This window comes from Microtus pennsylvanicus, chromosome 3 (assembly GCF_037038515.1).
Source record: "Microtus pennsylvanicus isolate mMicPen1 chromosome 3, mMicPen1.hap1, whole genome shotgun sequence".
Lineage (NCBI taxonomy): Eukaryota > Metazoa > Chordata > Mammalia > Rodentia > Cricetidae > Microtus > Microtus pennsylvanicus.
Genome location: NC_134581.1, coordinates 17,905,390 through 17,926,076, shown reverse-complemented (window position 1 = coordinate 17,926,076; position 20,687 = coordinate 17,905,390). Strand labels below are relative to the sequence as shown.

The window sequence follows — 20,687 nt, the reverse complement described above, 5'->3', positions numbered from 1 at the left end:
CCAGTCCATTCTAGAATGGCCAGAGACCAACACTAGCAGAAGTAGCAGGGCAAAGCCTAACAGAAGGGGTGGTATGGAAAGTAAGGAAAGGAACAATGGGAGAAATGTCGCCCACGTGTGGCCTGGTCTTTTGTGTCAGGTGAGCAGCCTGTAGCATGCTGGAAAAGTAAAACCTTGACCGGAACTTAAAGTTTCTATAGTTACAGTGGGGCAGGCATATTAATCACTAAGAGGAGACTCAGTCTTTTAATAAGGTGACTAAAGGGAATGTCCAGCCCTTATGAATGCATTTAATGGGTTAGTGGTAGGCAAAAATGGAGGGTGCTTTGGCCATTCTTGGCTGTCCACGTGACTACATCTGGAATTCACTAAAACCCAAGCTGCTAGACACACCTGTGAGTATTTCTTAATTAAATCATTTGAAGTGGGTAGATCTACTTTTAGTCCAAGTCTTTTGAGATGGGAAGAACCACCTTTAATCTGGGCCACACTTCTGTGGTCCAGCCTCTTTCTGGGACAGGGAAGAAGGGAGCTCTCTTTCTTAGCCTCCTTGTTCTCACCCTTGCTAGCAAGTCCATTCCTCCGCTGGCATTAGAGCCTTTTTTCTTTGGGAGCCAAGCCATCTCCTGGAGACCAGCTGAGACACCCAGCCTGTGGACTGAACAACTGCTGGATTCTTGGATTTGCCAGTAGACAGTCATTGTTGGATTAGCTGGACCCCAGCCTGTAAACCACTCAAATGAATTCCCTTTCTATATAAAGAGAGATTCATTCTAGCAGTTCTGTTCCTCTAGGGAACCCTGGCTGATATAGAGGAACTTGATGATTCCATGGTAGGTGGCAGGCTTGTTGAGAGGCAGGTGTGAATATGCATTTTCTCACATAAGCCGCACGGAGATGAGCTTGGTGTTGCTCAGTCACATTCTACAAAGAAAACATTCAACTCATTTAAAAAATGAAGCAACTTGTCCAAGAAAAGATGGCATGGAGAAGGGACCTGAAGTCGTGTCTGTCTCTAAATGAGCCTGTAGCTTTTCTTTCCTTGATTGAAGTCTGTGGTTAATGTTCACCAGGGGTACTGGGATGGAGTAATCACCAATCCATAGGGTGTCATTCATAAGAAAAAGAAGAGCGATTCTTTCAAGACACTCAACCTACCATAAAAATGTCATAATGTTCTCTGTGTGTGTGTATGTGTGCGCGTGCGTGCGTGTGCGCGTGTATGCATGTGCTTGTATGTGTGCCTGAGTGTGTATTACATGTGTACCTGGAGGCCAGAAGTCAACCTCATGTGTCAACCCCTTGGGTACCACAGACTTATTTTTGGGACAGAGTCTCACAATGCCTGGAACTAATTTACTAGGTTAGGTTGACTTTCCAGCAAGTCCCAGGGATCCCCCTGTCACCGTCTCTCCAGGTCTGGGATTACAGATATATATCACCACATCTGGGTGTCTTATATGGGTCTTGGGGATCAAATTCAAGTACTCATGATTATTGCATAGAAGCACTCCCCTGACTCAACTCTCCAGCCCCCAAATGTAACTATTCCAAAGAAGAGATTTATTGACCTCTGTGGTAAATTTTTCTAGTAAAGGTATAGACCTAGAGATGTTCTCTACATGGGAGCTTTGCTGGCACTGTGGGCCTATTGCCAGGCAACGAAAATCCATCAGGCAGTTCATTTTCTCTGTGACACATTCTGCAACCTCCGAAAGCAGAACAATGTGAACAATGGCCTCTCCCTCACACCTTCCGAAGCCAGGCATCTCTGTTCACAAAGGAGTCATGTTTCCTCTGGGAGACACTGTGAATAGAAGACTCAGGGTCTCTAACACTCTGCTTCTCATTCCACGGCTCACAAAATACACATACTTCATAGCTGTGAAAAAGTTCAAATTGAAATCCAGAGGCCCAAATCTAAATTCTCCCAGCAGGCCCAGGGGAGGTAAACAGTTGGAGGAAAATGTCAACAAAGATTGCGGGGGAAATCAAAATGAAGAACTCAATACTTACTGCTCTCACCACCTGAGGTACAGATGTTGCGAACGATCCTCTTCTTCACCTTCCTCAGCTCGTCGAAGTTATGCACCGTCAGTTTCTTCTCTGCTGTCCCTGTGATCTGGATCAGCTGCTGGTCATCCACGTCACCAATGCCCACTGAGTAGATGTCCACACCTTTGTGTCTCAGCTCCTCAGCGGCCTCAGCCACCTCGTCTTGGGACCGGCCATCTGTGAGGACCAGCAGCACCTGAGGGGTCCCTGCGTTGATCCTGCTGCCCGTATCTGGCCGGAAGTAGTGCTTCACTTTCCTGAGTGCGTCTCCGATATGGGTGTATCCAAAGATCTGCTGAATGCTCTCAATCTGGGAGGAGATCTCCTTCTCCCCCGTGAATGCCCCCAGTAGAAACTCCGATCTGTAGCTGTCGCTGAACTGGGCCACTCCTATGCGCACTCGGTTGAGGCTGACATCAAAGTCTTGAACAACTGATGCCAGAAACTCCTTCATCTTCTGGAAGTCATTTGGATGGATGCTGTTTGACCCATCCATGAGGAAAACGAGGTCAACCTTTTCGATTTCACAATCTACAGAGAGGAAAGGAAATGAGTTAAGACCAGGAGACTCTTCTTTCTTTAACCTGCCAGGAGTCAACTGGACATCTGCTGCTCTACAGAAATAGTATTTTCATATTGGTTCCTTATCTCATGCTACTCTGTGGTCACATTAATTGGAGAATAAATAAATACAAATGATCCTTTCATAAAGACAGCAGGAGCCATGTACTGCTAACCCATCCATTCCGTGTTTCTCTTGGCTCTGTCTGCTTGGTCTTGCGCCATTTTCTGTTTTGACATGCCAGAGAACCGACAGCAGTGCTATACAAAGACTTCTCTCCGCATCTGCGATCTCAGCCTCACTTTCCCAGAAGGCCAGGGACAGTAGTAGCACAGCAAACAACACTAACACATGCTCGCACAGAGATTCAAATAGAAGCAGATGGTCAGTATTATTAGCTTGGCCTCCCTGGTCCAGTTGATCCAATAAATTTTTTTCTGGTTTATTAGGGCAAATTGTTTAAAAAGCATGCTTTCTGCTCTCTGTCTGACTTTTCTATCAGCCTCCTCTCTCTGGTGTATGTAGGCAAAAATATCAACTTAAGAAAAAATGGTTTTGAGCACATAATGTAATATAGTCAGAGATTGTCCCATTGCACGATTGTGACACACACAAATAAAGAACAAGAGAGGCCATTGCTAATAGATAGGCTATGCCCAGCACACACTCGTCTGCATCTGCTAGCTTTCTGCTAAGCCCTGTCACTTCCTCGAATTTCCAGGGTTATCAACACTGACCCAACTTAATTTTTTAAATTATGTGTAAGTGTGTGTAGGGTATGTGGGTGTGTGCAGCCATGCATGAAGGCCAGATGGGAATCAGTTGTTATGGTTTATCCTCCCCACCTTTATCCGTTAAGACAAGGTCTCAGGGAAGCTGGAGCTAGGCTGACAGCCAGTGAGCCCCAGTGACCCCCTCATGTCTCAGTTCCCCCACGGAGCGAGGCTGACAGGCACAGCCAGCTTTTTACATGGGTGCTGGAGAGTTGAACCCATGTTCTCCTGCTTGTATAGCAAGTGTTCTCTCAGCCCTCTCCTCAGCCTCAACCTAGCTCTCAGTATGGTCTCAGAAAAGGCAAAAGGTGGCGGCTTTGCCACAGATGAGAGAAAAGAAGGCACGGTGAATACGGATCCTTCAGGAGTGGATGAACTCATTATATTCTGCTTCAGATTCGAATCTCCTTTCTCCTTTCTCACCTTTCTCCTTTCCTTTCCTGACGGGGACATTTCAGTCTGAAATTGCAGTTGTCAACTTCCATAGAGAATAAAAGGGCAGACCAAATTTTAGGCATTTGCTATCAAGGAAATAAAGATTTGTCCTCGTTTCTAGTAACAAACAGAAAGATTGCTAGTTTTCCAGAGAAAAAGCTAGAGGCTACATTTTAAGGAGGCAAATCTCATAACAAACAAACAAAACCAGAAAAGTTAAATAATTTTGAAAAAGAACTGTACCCACATGTTGGAATTGTGAACCAACAGAAATTCCTCTAATAAAAACATCTTTATTATTTATTTTTTAGAGCACAAAATTGCTTTTATGTTTTCCCACCTACTAGTCTTCCTTTGTGAAAAGCAAATTCCGTCTCTTCCTGTGAAAGGCCTTAGAAAAAAGGCTAAGGCTCTCTTTCACGCTTTTTTTTTTTGGTGGGGGAAGGAAAAGATGAGCTTACATGATAAAGCAGGTCTAGCCTGGAACTCAAGAGTGTAGCCTAGGAAGGCCTCAAACTGCCTTGGCCTGCCAAACACTAGAACTAAAGATATGCAGCACCGTGTCTAGTTAGATGAAACATGCAAAATGTCAGCTGAATGCATGAACAACGAATGAGCGTGCACACACACACATACACACACCACACACATGCACACAGCCACATGGCCTCTAGCTGCCAGAATGGAAAGATGGGCAAAGGGAAGCCGGCTGTTCTCTGTCATAGAGCCCTCAGAGCCTGGACTGAAGTGTTTAATACCCAAGTCTGTTTTTTCAATGAACTTGGACCATAAACAAATCCAAAAAGAAACCAAGGATATTTGGCCTGAGGTAAAAATGACATCAGGCAATGGATGATTGCCCTTACAAGAGGGCAGAGTTGGCCTAGAAAAAGACCATCCTGAGTGAGGTAACCCAGACTCAGAAAGATGAACATGGCATGTACTCACTCTTAAGTAGATACTAGCTGTAAAGCAAAGGATAACGAGCCTATAGTCCATGACCCTAGAGAAGCTAAGTAACAAGGTGAACCCTAAAAGAAACACATATAGATTCCCCTGGGAAGGGAAAATAGACAAGAACTCCTGACAAAATTGGGAGTATGGTGGTCAGGGGAGAAGGGAGGGCAGAAGAGGAGGATGAAGGGAGAAGGGGTGGGGGAGAATACCTTGAGGAAAAGGATAGTCAAGATGGGGGAAGGACAGAGAAGAGAACAAGAAAAGAGATTGAGGGAGTCATTATGGGGCTAGCAAGAAACCTGGCACTAGAGAAATACCCAGGAATCCACAAGGATGACCCCAGCTAAGACCCTAAGCAATAGTTTAAAGGGTACCTGAACTGGCCTTGCCCTGTAGTCAGATTGATGACTACCTTAAATGTCACCATAGAACCTTCATTCAGCAACTGATGGAAACAGAGGCAGAGACCCACACTGGAGCACTGGACTGAGCTCCCAAAGTCCAGCTGAAGAGTGGGAAGAATGAGGATATGAGCAAAGAGGCCAAGACCAAGATGGGGACACCCACTGAAACAGCTAATGGGAGCCCATCACCTCTGGTCAGACAGGGAAGGAACCAGCATAGAATCAAACTAGACCCCTGAATGTGGGTGACAGTTGTATGGTTGGGGCAGACTGAGGGACCACTGGCAGAAGCCCCAGGATTTATCCCTACAGCTTGTACTGGCTTTTGTTGGAACCTATTCTCTTTGGATGGACACCTTGCTCAGCCCAGATATAGTAGTCTTTCCTCAGAGCAATGTGTCTTACCCTCTCTGAGGAGTGGACAGGGGGTGGGGTTTGGGGGGGAAAGGTGGGAAATGGGAGGAGGAAAGGGAGTGGTAATTGGGATAGGTATGTAAAATGAAAAAAGTTTGTTTTCTTTTTTTTAAAAAAAAAAATTTTAAAGGGGGAAAAAAGACACCTAAGTAAACCTACGTTCTAATAAAGAGAATCTTTTCAAAAACAGCAGAGTTCCCAGTGTCAGAAGAGCCCAGGTGGGAGGAAACAGTGTTTTCAAATGGTTTTCTCTTGAGGAAGAGGATAAATGAAATACCTTGAAGCACTGTCAAACTCTGAGATTCTGTAAAGTAGGAAAACCACTTCATAATTTCGGTTCCTTCTCTCCTAGAAAACTTGTTCTCAAGTGTGACGGGTTGGTGTCTCACTCATGTGGTCCTATTTTTAATAATTGGGAAAAACTCAATTGACAGGCCTTACCGACTTTTGAAGAGTTACAGACACTGGCTGATACGTCGGAAAATATCCCTTTTAGGCCTCCAAACGTCTCTACGAAGTAGTACTTGTCACTTGAGCCTGCCATGGCTAACAGCTCCCAGCTATTGGCACCAGCAATCCCCACTGCCAGGACGAGAATGCCTTTGTCCCTCAGGGCCTTGGCGGTGGCATTGAGTTTCTCTGCATCATGAGATTCTCCATCGGTGATCACAATAAGGACTTGGGGGACCCCCTTGTGCAGACGGCTGCCCCGGGCTTCAGTGAACATGTGATCAGAGAAGGCCAGGGCCTCAGCAGTGTAAGTGTTACCCCCCATGGGCTGGTCATTCTGGAGCGCTGAAATCACCTCCAACTTTGTGCCTAGGTCATCCAGATAAAACAGCACTTCCGGGTCATCAGCGTACTTGAGAGCTCCAAACCGGACCTGATTTTTGCCCACGTCAGCTTTTTTTACCAGGCCGATCATAAAGTCCTTCATGATGTTGTATTCTTGATAGTCAATGCTACCAGAGCTATCGATGACAAACACAACATCCAAAACTTCAATCCGTTTGCATTCTGAAAAGAAAAAAAAAAGAAAGAAAGATAGAAAACCATTTGAGATTCACCATGGGAAGTCCCCCAATTTCCATTTACATGGCTGGTGTTGTCTTCAGGAACACACAGATGGTCAACTCTCTGGATAACAAAGATACTCAGGTGAGCTTTCAGAACAAGGAGAATGTGGAGTGAAGCCTATACCACAGTAGGAGGAGCTCGAGTGGCCATCCCAAAGTATCAGGAGTAGAATCTAACCATTAGACTAAAAAATGGAAAATTATAACTCTGTATAGATTTTCCCATATAAATGATCCCTTTCCCATATGCTTTTATTTATACAAGCTTATTTTTAAGTTATAAGGATCTTGAGAAGCTATTGGCATCCTGTGGGGGAAAAGACAAAACAACAACAGAAAGAATTAAACAGCGCTACATTTTTTATCATGGTTCTATGTTGGCTGATTTCTAAGCCCACATTTTCTTCCTTTTTGACTTTCTTGAAATATTTATTTCTACTATTAGGACGCATCATAAAAAGGAGGCCAGTTCTCATTTAGCTCAAGCACGTTGTCCTAACGTGACACTCTGGTGAACTTGTTAAGCCTGAGGTCAGCACTACAGCAAAGATGATCAGGAAAGACCTTAATTTCGAATTCATCTAAAGGAGCACATCCAGCTGTGAGTTCTAGTGGTTATCTCCTTTCTGGAGAAGTGGAGTCCTGAGACAGTCATTTGGTCTTTATGTTGGGAGTACATGTTCTCCCTGAATCTTAGATAAAGTGCTGTCCAAACGCATGTTAGCTCATCTGTTCTCGAGAAAAAGACCTGGGAGAAAGAACTCCCCCAGTGCCTGGCTGGCTTCCACATTTCCATCTTTTGTGGGTCATGTGGTGGACTGTTGAAAACAAAAAAGCCAGTGTACTCAACACTGACCGGAGCCATGTGTACGGAGCCAAAAAATCAAATTCCCAGGAAAGGCTGACCCCGCTGAGGAAAACTGGGTCCCTCCAGCTGTCTGCTGGCTGTGAAGATGGCTTGGCTTACTCAGGAACTCGGGAGGATGTTTGCTCAGCATTGGAGCCCTTCAAAGAACTTGTACTTATTATGGATGGCATTGCCAGGGAACAGGAACCAGATGTAGTCCCTCTTCTACCAAACACAGATAACTACCACCAAACCCTACAATGGGAGCTGAACATACCCATTGCTAGAATAACAAGACAATGTCTTTTCTCCCTTAAAAGTATGAAAATACATATTTTTCAGAGTGAATTTTCAGAATGTTTCTATCATTAAATCCAGGGGTCAAGAACAATGTGACTGCCCATGTTTGCTGGTCTTCTGTTAATTTGTTTTGGGGGGAAGGTGAGAGGCTGGGGTTCAGTCCATGACCTTGAGAGAGCTCTACCACTGAGCGCATCTTTTCCCTGGAGCTTTGGTTTGCCGGCTTCCATTATTCTCCAGTGTTGCAGAAGAGTGGGCAGCCTGTCATTTACTTCTCTGGAAGATTCTATTGCTCAGGTTCACTAACTACAGCCACGTTTTGTAAGGTTTCATAGAGAGTTTAAAAAAACATTTCATTTGATCAAACAGATGCTAAGCTAAACATGTCTTTCTAATCAGGAGGTTATGTTCCTCTACCCCTGCCTCAGCAGCCTTCATGTGGTCTAATGGCACAAGACATATAAGACTGGGCCCCTCATCGGAAAGCTGGGCCAACTGTTTCAGGATTCATGCTCTAACATTGTTCGTGGGCTTGTGCTGAAACTAGGCTCAGCGGGAGTGACTGCCTTGTAGAGGTCCCACCTCTTCTGTTTTTGCTTTCCTTCTATCCGTCCTGGAAGTATTCCTCAGTAGACCCTTTCCACAAGAGCTCTTGACAAACCCACTCTTTCCAGGGACCCTGATATAAGACCTGGTAACATCACTTTTCTTAAGGGAGTAAGTCACATTAGGACTATTATTTATCTGCAAATGGGAAAACTAGGTAGGCCAAAACCATTCCTTTATGGATTTATTTTCCTTTGGGGGGCAGTGGAGCATTGAGCCAAGGTCTTACCCTGTATTCCAGACTAGCCTTGAACTCATGGCCATTTTCCTGTCTCAGCTTGTATACTGGGATTACAGGCATGAACCACCATACCCAGCCTTTATCATTTAACTCAAAAGCTCAAAGGCACTAAATCAAACATTTCAATTAAGAAACTTACAGCATTCGAATACAACTCTGTTTAGCCCGCCTGTTGTGACTGTGCCCATGCTTACCTTCACGGGGACTGCAGATTCCCAGAACAAGGTCATCTTCAATATGCTGCAGAATGTCAAAGTTCTCGACATAGAAAACCATCTCTTGTTTCCCACTGATCTCCTCGAGCTGGGTGACGTTGGAGCCAAATACACCCACTGAGTAGATAATCACGCCGTCTCTCCGAAGTGCTGCTGCTGGTTCCCTTACTAGGTCCTGAGCCTCACCGTCTGTGATGAGAATGAGGAACTTTCTGACACTGGGCCGGGCCCCCTTGCTGGGGCTGAAGTACTGGGACACAAAGCTCAGGGCACTGCCTGTCAAGGTTGTTTCTCCAATGTGAGTCATTTGGTCGATGGCACTGGAAATGTCACTTTGGGTCATGAACGTGTTGAGCTGGAACTCCTCCTTGTTTTCGTGGCTGAACTGGACCACACCAATTTGCACCCGGTCCGCCCCAATCTGGGATTTGCTCACCAGGTTCTTCATAAACGTCTTCATCTTGCTGAAGTTTTCAGGTCCTATGCTGCCAGAACTGTCCACCAGAAACATGATGTCTGCTTTCATGTCTCTGCAGGCTGTGTGGGAGAAACTGGGATATTTATTTGTATCACTGAACATAAAAAATTAAGAGTGCATAGGAAAACCCAAGTCACAAATAATTCTATGTTTAAGCTTGGTGTGTGCCTCATGAAGACAGGAAAACAAAGCATCACAAGGCTATTCTGTTCCTTAGTAATGAAGTATCTCAACATCAGCACCACTGGGGCCAGGTCATATTTGCTGTAGTAGTGCTCTGAATATCGATCTATAAAATGGCTAGCAAATACCTTTGCTTCATCCATTCTGTGGATGCCAAGAAAGCTCCCTACTTAGGACACACAAAAAATGTATCTACAAGTCACCAAATAGCCTCAGAGAGTAAAAACCCTGAGTGGAAGCCACTGATACAGTGCTTCAAAGAAATTCATACAAGTTCGTTTATAAAATGAGATGTCAATCAGACGGCCGGTGCCCCTCTACGTCGGAACGCCTTTGATTGTATTATACAACACATGGCACCTACTCGTACATCCTGCTAGGGCTTCACTAGAAAGAATCCCTCCAAATACCTCTGTCAGTCATCAGATACCAACTTACACTACCATGGGGTTTTGCTTTGTTCTGGAGAGAAAATATAATCATACAGGGCAATAATCTCAACGTAAAAATGCATGTCGCCCCAGACTAACAGTGTCCCTTTGTGAACTGCTGTCTGAAGGCCAAGCCACATCATCTCCTACCTTCTTCAGCACAGATCTCTTGAACCACCTCGTTCCTTATGTCCCTCAGGGCATCGAACTCATGCACATAGTAAACTCGCTTTTCCTCTCCTGCTATTTCTCGCAGCTGTGTTTGGTTGGCTTCCTTTACTCCGATAGCATGGACTCGGATGTTTTCCTCTCTCAGCCTGTGCGCAGGTTCCAGGACACTATCCTGGGACATGCCATTCGTCAGAATGACAAGGTGACATGGCACTTTGTTTCCTCGCTGCTTCTTGGCTTTCTGCAACAGCTTCAGGGTGAAGTTCAGGGCTGCACCTGTGTTGGTGTTCCCGCCCATCTGCCTGATGTTCTCGATGGCTTTTCCCAAGTCAGGCTTGCTGGTGTATTTACTGATCTCAAATTCCAAGTCCCAGGTGTCAGCATACTGCACGGCTCCGACCCGTACCTTGTGGGGAGCAATGTTGAACATGGCTACCACGTCTGACAGGAAGGTCTTCATTTCGTGGAAGTCTGTGGGCTGGGTGTTCCCTGAACCATCAATGAGCAGATAGATATCCGCTTCTTCTGTGTCCACACAGGCTAAAACAGAACCAAAACATTGAATGTAGCATTCAGGGCAAACGGAAAAGAGAAAGGAGAGAAAGGAGTGCAGAAAGAAAGGATAAACACCTACAGAAGAAAGACGGGAGTAGCTTCTCAGCATCAAAGACCTGCTTTCCCAGCTTGGGATAGGGCTCAGCATCATTTGGGTGAAATGAGTTGCTTCAGACAGTGAGACTATAACCCTGATTCTCTGCCATGGATAAGGATAGCTATAGCTATAGGAAAACTAGAAGCTGCTCTCTGCAAGTTGCTTTTCCCCATTAGTAAGTCACACTCACAGGAAAATGATCGACTGTGGAATAGCTGGTGTGTAACACAGCACTGTGAGCGTATGACTTCTCTTTCCTACAATCTAGAAGAAACTATTTACTTTCTACACTCTCCTAGTCCTGAGACCCACAGGGATGTTGTCAATGACCTTGAGTCTGAGACACAGTGATACGGTAAGTAAGCTATAAATAATCCTTGCATAATATATACAAATATGTTTACATATACACAGATATGAAAATACTTATATAGCACCCATGAGTACATATGTACATATGTATAAAACAAATACCATGTACATGCAAACATACAGTCCCTTCTCTCTCTTAATTTGCAGGCAATAGATTGTTACTTATTAATTTGTCTTCCACATAAGTCATGTTGACCATTTATTCTCTAATTTGGCCTTGGGGTTAAAGGAAGAGAAAGGAAATAAGAACGCAGTACAGGAAAGATAAGGGAACTGGTCAGGCAAGAATGCAAATCAGCAAAGGGGATGGAGAAGAAAATGATGATCCAGGACATAGTGAAATAACCAGCCCAGTTAAAGCCATGCCAAAGAGGACATTCCCTTCCCCACAGTCACACTGCAGTAGATTTTAGTGTCCCCCAAGCTGGACTTCCTAGAACCCAACTAAACTTAAAATTAGAGATGCGTTTGCCCACCCACCTCAGAGCCCCCAAGTCCCTTCTGTACAGACAACACACAGAAGGTGAGAATAAAGAAGCCTCTAGAACGGCCTTGTCTCAGTGAGGCTTTACCAGATTTGAGGGTTTCAGTCCGCTCTGAGAGGACAGAGACCGTGTGTGTGATTTGGTTCCTCAGCTTCTTCAGGAACGTCTGGTTGTGGGTGGCCAGCTCGGAGAAGTTGCTCAGTTTGGAGGCGAACTGCTCTGCAGGGTGGGATGCAATCTTCTCCAGTTGATCTTGGCTGGCCCCTTCTATGCCCATGGTAAAGATGGTCACTCCCTCACGCCGGAGGTTGACAGCTGCCTTGGTCACGTTGTCCTCTGACGCTCTGTGGGTCACCAGTACGGCAATCTGAGGCACCCCCTGGTTCTTCCGACTGCCCCTCTGTGTGCTGAAGACTTCCTTCCTGGTCTTTCTGAGGGCATTCCCAGTGTAGGCCTGCCCTGTGCGGGGGGACAGGTCCTGTATGTGCTGCAAGATCTCTGTCTTATTGATACCCTTGCTCAGCGAATTGATCACCCTCGTCTCATTGCTGTAGGCCACCAGGCCTACCCTCATGCAATTTTCCTTAATGTCAAGGGCAGAGACACTTTCCTCCAGGAATGCTTTCAGATGGTCAAGGTTCTCCTGGCTGCCATTAATGGCCATATCCAACAGGAACACGACATCAGCCACAGAAGGGCCTTGGCAAGCTGTGTGGGGAAAGGAATGAATGAGTACAGTTATACAGGAGGGTTGGGACTTCTGAGCATCACAGGACAGGCAGAACATACACTAGAACTCATCTGTGTACTCAAAGAAGGCATGACATGATGGCGAGGCTGAGATGACAGGGGCCAGGTCCCAGCTTTAAAAATGAGATACAGGGTTTACCTTAGAGAGTTGGCTGAGGTATGAAATAATATATTCAGCATGGAGACTGGCACAGAAAAGTCATTTAATGAAGACTAGCTATTAAATAAAAAACATTTAAATGTCGCCTTCATTATACTCAACAGCTCAAGTCTAAGAAATGAGAATGGGTACACTTGCATTGTCAATTATTTGGGAAAGGCACTAGTAGTAAAGATTCATATTTTATAAGTCACCACCAACAAAAAAGCATCCTGGATCATCAATAGGTCATCTCAAACTGACTTAACCAAGAGGACAGACTGTAAAGAGCTCAGAAGCTAATTCAGAATCAAACAGAATAGGCGGCATGAGTGTGTGCTACCTGACTGGAACCAGGAGACTTGATCCAGCTCTGGCTACACAGACTGCCTGGCACTGGGGCAGACCATATCATTTTAGTTCTTTGCTTCAGAACAGATTTGGATCATCAGAGGCTGGCTTTAGCACCTTGCCATTTTTTCATTATGTGGTCCCAGAAGCTGAAGGTTTCTCCAGGAGCAAATTTGTTTTTAGTGAACCAGCAATAAAACCACAGCAAGAACAAGCTAGGAAGGTGTCTCAGTGGGAATCTAGGTGGCAAGGAGAGGGTGCTGCAAACATTTTAAATTCTAGTCTGGGGCTAAATAAGTCATAGAAAACCAATCCCTGTGAGATTTATTAGTTTTTTTTTTAAATAGCCACAATCACTAGATCTTCTTGAACATACAGAGATATTCAATACCTGAAAATACCACCTATTGGAGGAAAAGGGTATTCACAGAATTTTAATCCTTCTCCTACACTGATTTTTTTAAAAAATCATTTTGACATTGGTCCTATGCATACAGCCTCAACCCACTGTCTTGATTAAATTTTGTTATCAATTTGACACACTTAGAAGAAAAACCGCCTCTATCAGATTGACCTGTTGGCATGCCTATGAAGCATTTTCTTGATTTATAAGTGATGTAGGAGGGCTCAACCCACTGCGGGCAGCACCATCCCTAAGCAAGTGGGAGTACATAAGAGAGCAGGCCTAGCAAGCAGCGTCCCTCTATGGCCTCTGCTTCAGTTCTTGACTGAATATTCATCTTGGCATCCCTCCACAATGGACCCCAAGCCTGTCAACTAAAATAAGCCCCTTCTCCCCACATTGCTTTTGGTCAGTGTTTTATCACAACAACGGAAAGCAAATCAGGACACCCACCTTCTACGGTAATGTCATCAGCCATTCCTTCCCTGTACTTAGTTACGTCCTTGATGATCTGCGTCATGTTTGGGGCAAACGCACTGAGGTCTCTGACCGTCCTGAGGTTGAAATGGAACTGGGATGTGGCCATGGCCTTCAGGTTTTCCTCAGAAGCCTTCTGCACCCCCACTGAGATGATCTTCACCCCATCTTCCCTCAGGGCCTTTGAAGCCTCTTCCACATCATCCTCAGACTCGGATGAAGCCAGCACCACCAGGATCGGGGGGAACAGTTTCTTGTCTCTTCCATTTGTGGGGGCAGAGAAATAGGTCCTGTGAGCCTCTTGCAGGGCGTTCCCTATCTTCAGGGACCCACCAATGAACTGGAAGTTCTTCTTCAGGTGGTTCAGCATGGGGTTCCTGTTCTTGAAGGTGCCCAGCTGGAACTCGTTGTGGAGAGCATCGCTGTACTGGGCCAGGGCCACACGGTACTTGTCGGCCTCTATGGGGAGGCTGCTGATCAGCTTGGTAAGGAAAGTTCTCACAAGAAGAAAGGACTTCATCCCTAGGTGATCTGAGCTGTCCACCAGAAACACCACATCTGCATACTCGGGATCTATAAAGTCAGAAACACAGCAAAAATTTTAGAAATTGTTTTCCATATTTAATGCCAACTCGTGTGTGTGTGTGTGTGTGTGTGTGTGTGTGTGTGTGTGTGTGTGTGAACAGAAACTTAGTTTCATCTTTGAATTTTGTTTCAGTACCTTTGTGAACAAATCAACATCCCACAATCTCTCAGGAAGAAGAGGGGTTTAGTTCATGGTGTGAGTGCTTTGTACAACTTCATATGGCAAAGTTTTGCAACAATAAACATCATTTTGCAAAGAATTAGCAAATTGGGAATGTGTAAATTTAGCAAAATAAAAAGGCAGAGGTGTTGTCTTAATGGGCAATTTCCCCTGTTCTTTTTACAGAATTGGGACACACACACACACTGAAAGTTTTCATCAAATCAGATTTCTCCAAATTGGTTTGAGCGATGAAACCTAAAGTCTTACATTCCAATTCGCATTTAACCAATGCTTTAGCTTACCTACTTGATTTGTAAACATTTTTGTACTATAAAGTGCTGAATTGATGAAGTGTAAGACATCACAAATACACAGGATTAACTTACTCTGTGGAAAAGTTAGCTATAATATATTCAGCAAGTCATTGGATGAGCATTATGATTGATACATTTATTTACACATATGCAAAATATAATGGCAGCAAAGAATTTGAGGTAAGAAATGAGACTATAATCTTGGTTTCAATTAAAAACATATCTTATCTTGGAATATAAAAACCTTTTCGAACCATTAACAATTTGCTAGTTGTATAGAACTTAGCACATATATATAGTACACACACATATATATCGTGTGCTGTCATTATAATATATAATTAAATACATATGAATAGCATGTAGATTATGTGTATCATATATATTATACACACACACACACACACACACACACACACACACACACACATATATATATATGCATGAATGACATAGTATCATTATCCCAGACTGGCTTTGAAATCTTGATTTCCTGCCAGCACCTCCCAAGAGTTACAGGCATGTATCTATCACTGTGATAGTCTCTGGAACTAAATATTTATTTTACAGAAAATGAGAGATTCCATACTTGCTTCATTTCCTCATGGCTGCTTGTCTGGTCCCTGAACTTGCACTACTTTATCATGAAGGCAGATAGAGAAACCATGCGTATTTGTGTGCACGTTATCTGAGAAAATGCAGTGCAGTTGGATCGAGTGGCAGGGAAGCCTGCCTATTGCCGGCTATTTCTACGAGCATTATCAACTCAGACACTATGCAGGAGCTGCAATCTCCTCTATTTTAAAATAAGGAGGTTTGATTAGCAAATGGCCAGGCTATCTCCTCACTTTAAGATCTCATCACAATTGGTTACTAGATAAATGGCTATCACAAGTCATAATAGTTCCTGGGTTTTGAGTTGTTTTTTTTTCCCCACTGCTAGGAAACTAGCCCTGGCCTCCATCATTCGGTCTCTGTGAGTATCTGACCAAATCAATCGGTCCTTTCTAGTCCTTTAAGTGACCTCACGCCCAGCAATCTGAGATTCTACCCTTTACCACACAGCCAGCAACATTTGGGAGAAAATGAGCAGAGGGGCCAGTCAGGACCTTCTTCAAGGGAAGGTTGGGTACCCAGTCCAGAGAACCCTGTTGAGGGTGGCTTGCTGTATAACCATCAGTGGCCTTTCTACTCATGCAGAAGCTCCTCTATTTTGTGTGGGAAAGGCATTTGGCTGATTAGCAAAGCGACAGTTCCAGGTCCTTCATGTCTAAGCCACGTAATTGTGGGGTGGGGGTGGAGATGGACTCTTCCTCCAAAGCTTAAGGCTCAGAGAGACATCGAATGATGATATTTTAAGGGGCAAAGTCTGGCTTATCTCCACTAAGCTCATTTCAAGGTCACAATCCTAGAGAAAGTTATAAAGTCGGTGTAGGTGGTTCTGGATGTGAGCTGGCCCCCACGCACCAACTTAAGCAGGGCTGTTTCACGTGAGTTCCTGACCACAACCCTGACATCGAGTGCTAGGAGCTCTCTCTCCAGGGTAAACACATGGATGCCTTTAGAAGCAGCGGTCAGTCCAAGACACTGCAGCTGCTGCAGAATCTACACTTTCAGCCAAAGCAGCATTTGCAGTCAAGACAATTAAAGACTGAGTTTTCCAAAAAGATCTAGAGTAGACTGAATTAAGAACAGATGACAGCTTTCATATATTTTATCAGCAGCTTGGGATTTCCAGATATGAGGAACCAAAAAAAGATAAAACCTGGCCCCCACATCCTTACTGCCATTGAAATCAAGCAATGTGAAGCTAATACCATAACTTAAACGGCCTCCACCCATTGACTAACATTGAGTATATATGTGTATACAAAATAATGCGAGGAAACAATTCCATATCTTCTTACCAGAATCTTGGCTCACACAAACATGGAAACAAGCCATTGTAAGGATCAAAATCAGCAGCATTTTCGTGTTACAGGCTGACAACCCCCAACATTAAAGCTAAAAAAGAAAGATACAGGAAATCATTTGACTGTTATTGTGAATCAAGACTCACGTAGATGACAGCAGACAACATTAGATAATAAACTCGGTGTGAAAAGGGGTGAGGGGTGGCTAAGGTTCACTGGCCTTCGAACCTGTGAGGTGCCTTGAAGGAAAACGAAGCAACTCCCTGAGAGGTGTGCTTCCTGGAGGAAACATGAGACCCTGAACAGAGACAGTGCAGGTGGCCAGACGCACTGTGTTCCCGTTAGTCTCTCCCGCATGCTCAGTGCACCCTGTCTGCTCACCACCAGGAGAGTGCAGAGTTCACTGTGCTGTGGTCTAAAACGGCTAATGTTGTCTCCCAATATGAACATGTAGTAGGTGCTTCATGCTAAACCGTTTGTATTCTAGGTATGGGCTGAAAACCCTGTTTTCCCCACTCCCTCCTTAGTTCTGTTATGATTGCCATTTATTTATTTATATTTTTATTTTTGAAACAACGTCTTACTATGTAAACCAGGCTGTCCTTGAATTCAGAGTTCTCCCTTTCTCTGGCTCCAGGGATTATATGTACCACCGTGCCCAGCTATTTTTCTCTCCTATATTCATTTTTAATTTTAGATTTTCTTATATATTTAAAAAGTTATAAATAAAAATATCATGTATGAAAATTAACCAGACCGCAAAAGACTATACAACCAAGACAGGTAGCTATTTTGGAATAGAAGCTTTGTACCTTTATAATGGATCTTATTCTTTCACTATTGAACACATTTTAAACACTTATCTACACTCTGAAGTCATGACCGAGTTAGAACTGAGCAAACAATTAGCCTGCTATCCGCTCATAACTGGTGTCCATAACCTGCGTTCAGTCATCTTGAAGCCCTTAGATTTGCCTTTCTTGTTTCCTTCATGGTATACTTCGCCCACATGTCCATTTGTTTACACAAACACATACACCGTCGGCTAGTTCTGTACACAAAGAGAGCATGAAGTTGTTATTCCAAGATTGTGGAGCTTGCTTAATATTATACATTCTAAGTCCATCCATTTTCCTATGAATTTTGTGCTTTCATTTTTCTGTAGACCTGAGTAGCATTTCTATATGTAAATGTAGCTTATATATTTAATTTTCATTATCCATTTGTCTATTGATGGACAATTAGGTGGATTCCACTGATTTGTGCTTTATTCTTAAATCTGAGAGAGGAAAAAGGAACACGAGCTGTGTTTTGATGGAAGACAGAAGGCCCACTTCTTAGTTTGTACCCATTTGCCTAGACCCACACAGAGCAAGGGGCTCACAGTCCCAGCTTGGCCTAAAAGGCATTTTCAGCCACCCTGGAATGCCAGTCGTGGAGTTAGACAGAATATTGAACACATTACAAATCAATATAAGCACACGGAGGACGTTTTCAATTATTTCCCCAGTAAATAAAAAGTGAGCTGATCCATTTCTGAGCCTTGAATAATATTACAGTGTACGGCTTAATTGCTACCCAAAGGTATATTCGCCATTCCAGCTATGGTCACCGCACTCTACTTCAGGGTGCCCCTCCAGCTCAACAGCTCACATGTTCAGTGAAAGGACTCTAGACTGAGGAACTCTATCCTTATTTCCCTGCCTGCCCCATCGTCCCTTTGACCTTCTCCTCTTTGAGACTTGGTTCCAATCCTTCGCAGGAGTCTAGACACCTCACACTTTGGAAGCTATGCAAAGCATCAAGCTCCAGGCAAGTGGAAATGAGTGGGCTGGGGCTGGGCTCCTAAGAGGTCATTTCAAGCCAACCTTTTCATTTTAAATGGATAAGGATACCTTAAAAGAGAATGCCCACAGTAAGAGTATCATCAGTACATGAGTTACTAGTGTATGTAAGAATAAACAAATGCTCCGTGTGTGTGTGTGTGTGTGTGTGTGTGTGTGTGTGTGTGTGTGTGTGGCAAGAGAGAGAGGAAGAGGGGGCTATAATAAAACAAGCAAGGGAGATCTTTAAGCCTAAGCTTGGGCAGCAGGGTTGCGCTGGGCTGGAGCTCAGTGGTGAAGGGTTCACCTCTATCTTCAGTCCCAAGTAAAAAGGCTTGAAAGGCAGAAATTATGTTTATTGTATCAAAGCATAGACAAGTGCCCATGATTTAAAGGTTGGTGTGCTACCACAGATGATCAGATTTTCTCATGAGTATTTCAGAAATATCTGATCCCTTAAAGGCAAATGAAGAACAAACGAGAGAGACTTAAGGTAATTAGCATAAAGTTTGGATTCCCGGCATACTTCACCTTCCTACCATGATATCATCTTAATGCTGATTGCTTCTCATTATAGAAACCAAAGTGCGGGTCTCTTTAATCTGTATTCTGCTGTGTTACATCCATTCAGAATCAAGCAAGCAGAGGTTAATGTGGCTCTTCTGGAAGCTACATGTTATGAAATAGTTTTTTTAAAAAAAATCTTGTCTTTGTAAAATTTCTGCAGTGCAGAAATTTATACTACAGCTGAGAAGCTAGCTCGGTCACCCAAGCATTGGCTCTGAGCTCAGAGGGTTCAGAACATGATCAAGCCTTCTCTTGAGGTTTTGGAAATCAGCAGTCACAGAGAGACTTCTGTCCTACACGAGCCAACTCATAATCCAGGCCATATCTACCAAATAAGATAGTTTAGAGCCCAGGGGACTGTAGACTCAACATTGGCAGCATTAAGATAAATGTCATTTCTGTTTAATTGGGACATGCAGAATGCAGTTCTAAGCACTGGCTTTTTCTTCAGAAGTGTTATCAGCTGCTTCACTGGGGTAAACATTGGGTCTTTGCCATAGTGTCAAAGGTTAATGGCTGTTTACTCCTTAACCCTTTAGAGGTGCCACCACTTCCCTCCTTCAAGCGGATCTTCTACCCCTGGCCAACTCAAAGGGAAGAAAAGGAAATGCTCTAAGGGGGTCTTAGGTCTATGTGAAGACGCTGAAGGACAAGTCCTTGGCATGCGACAATATGAATGAGTATGGCCTCCATGATGATAAAGCAAAGACACAAACAAGTTACCTGTTAATGTCACACACTTCAGAATCTCTCAAAGGCTCATCAGTTCATCATACTTGAACAAAGTCATCAAGTAACCTTGTCACTTTGTAAAATCAACACTTTTCTGGGTTAAGATGTTTGGCAGAAAAAAAAAATAAAAAAAAAAAGATGTTTGGCAGAGAGGAAAGAATATAAACCAAAGCTTTGTGATTGAGGCTCTGCTCGTATTTAAATGGTTACTTGATGCTACACAATGCCACCCCACTTTCAGAGGTACCTAATAGGAAGCACAGAGATTGTAGTCTCATGTCCAGAAGGCCCCCAGTTTACTGTTCTTCTATCTAACCCCTATAATCCAATAAAGAAAAAACAAATATATAGTCAAAAATAGTGGCAGACCTAGTAGTGTAGGCCAATAATCTCAACACTGAAGCAGGAAGATCCCAAGTTCAAAGCTTGCCTAGACTACCGGGTAAGTTTGAGGCCAGCCTGGGTAACTTAACAAGAAACAAGTCTCAAAAACAAAAAGTAAATTAAAGAGCAGGAGGTTAGGGATTTAGCTCTGTGACAGAATGTTTGCCTAGTACATGCCAGTACTACAATGAACTAACTCACAGACAGACAACAGCAGTAATAACAAAAACTTAGGGAAATCCTTTAAGGCTCAACTATATGAAGCACAGGGGACTGAATCTTCAGAATGCAAATCCACTAGCTAGAACTGTCCACTTAGAACCTGGAAACACAGACACAGTCTGAGAGAAACAAGGACACAAAATGATCAGATCAGAAATAGGTAAACTAAAAAAAATTATTTTAAAATTTAGCTGGACTTTGAAAAGA

At 43.8% G+C, this 20,687-nt stretch overlaps 1 protein-coding gene across 1 annotated transcript in view; it reads right to left on the bottom strand.

Moving 5' to 3' along the window:
* Col6a6 (collagen type VI alpha 6 chain) overlaps positions 1-16,808 on the bottom strand; it is a 102,878-nt gene extending 86,070 nt beyond the window's left edge. The window contains exons 1-7 of the mRNA XM_075964792.1: positions 16,747-16,808; positions 13,754-14,350; positions 11,745-12,365; positions 10,128-10,688; positions 8,865-9,422; positions 6,042-6,617; positions 2,017-2,586 (exon numbers count right to left, since the gene is read on the bottom strand). Coding sequence (XP_075820907.1) covers positions 2,017-2,586; positions 6,042-6,617; positions 8,865-9,422; positions 10,128-10,688; positions 11,745-12,365; positions 13,754-14,350; positions 16,747-16,807 — 3,544 coding nt within the window. The 5' untranslated portion in view covers position 16,808. The remainder of the gene's footprint in view (positions 1-2,016; positions 2,587-6,041; positions 6,618-8,864; positions 9,423-10,127; positions 10,689-11,744; positions 12,366-13,753; positions 14,351-16,746) is intronic.
* Between the last annotated feature and the right edge of the window lie 3,879 nt (positions 16,809-20,687).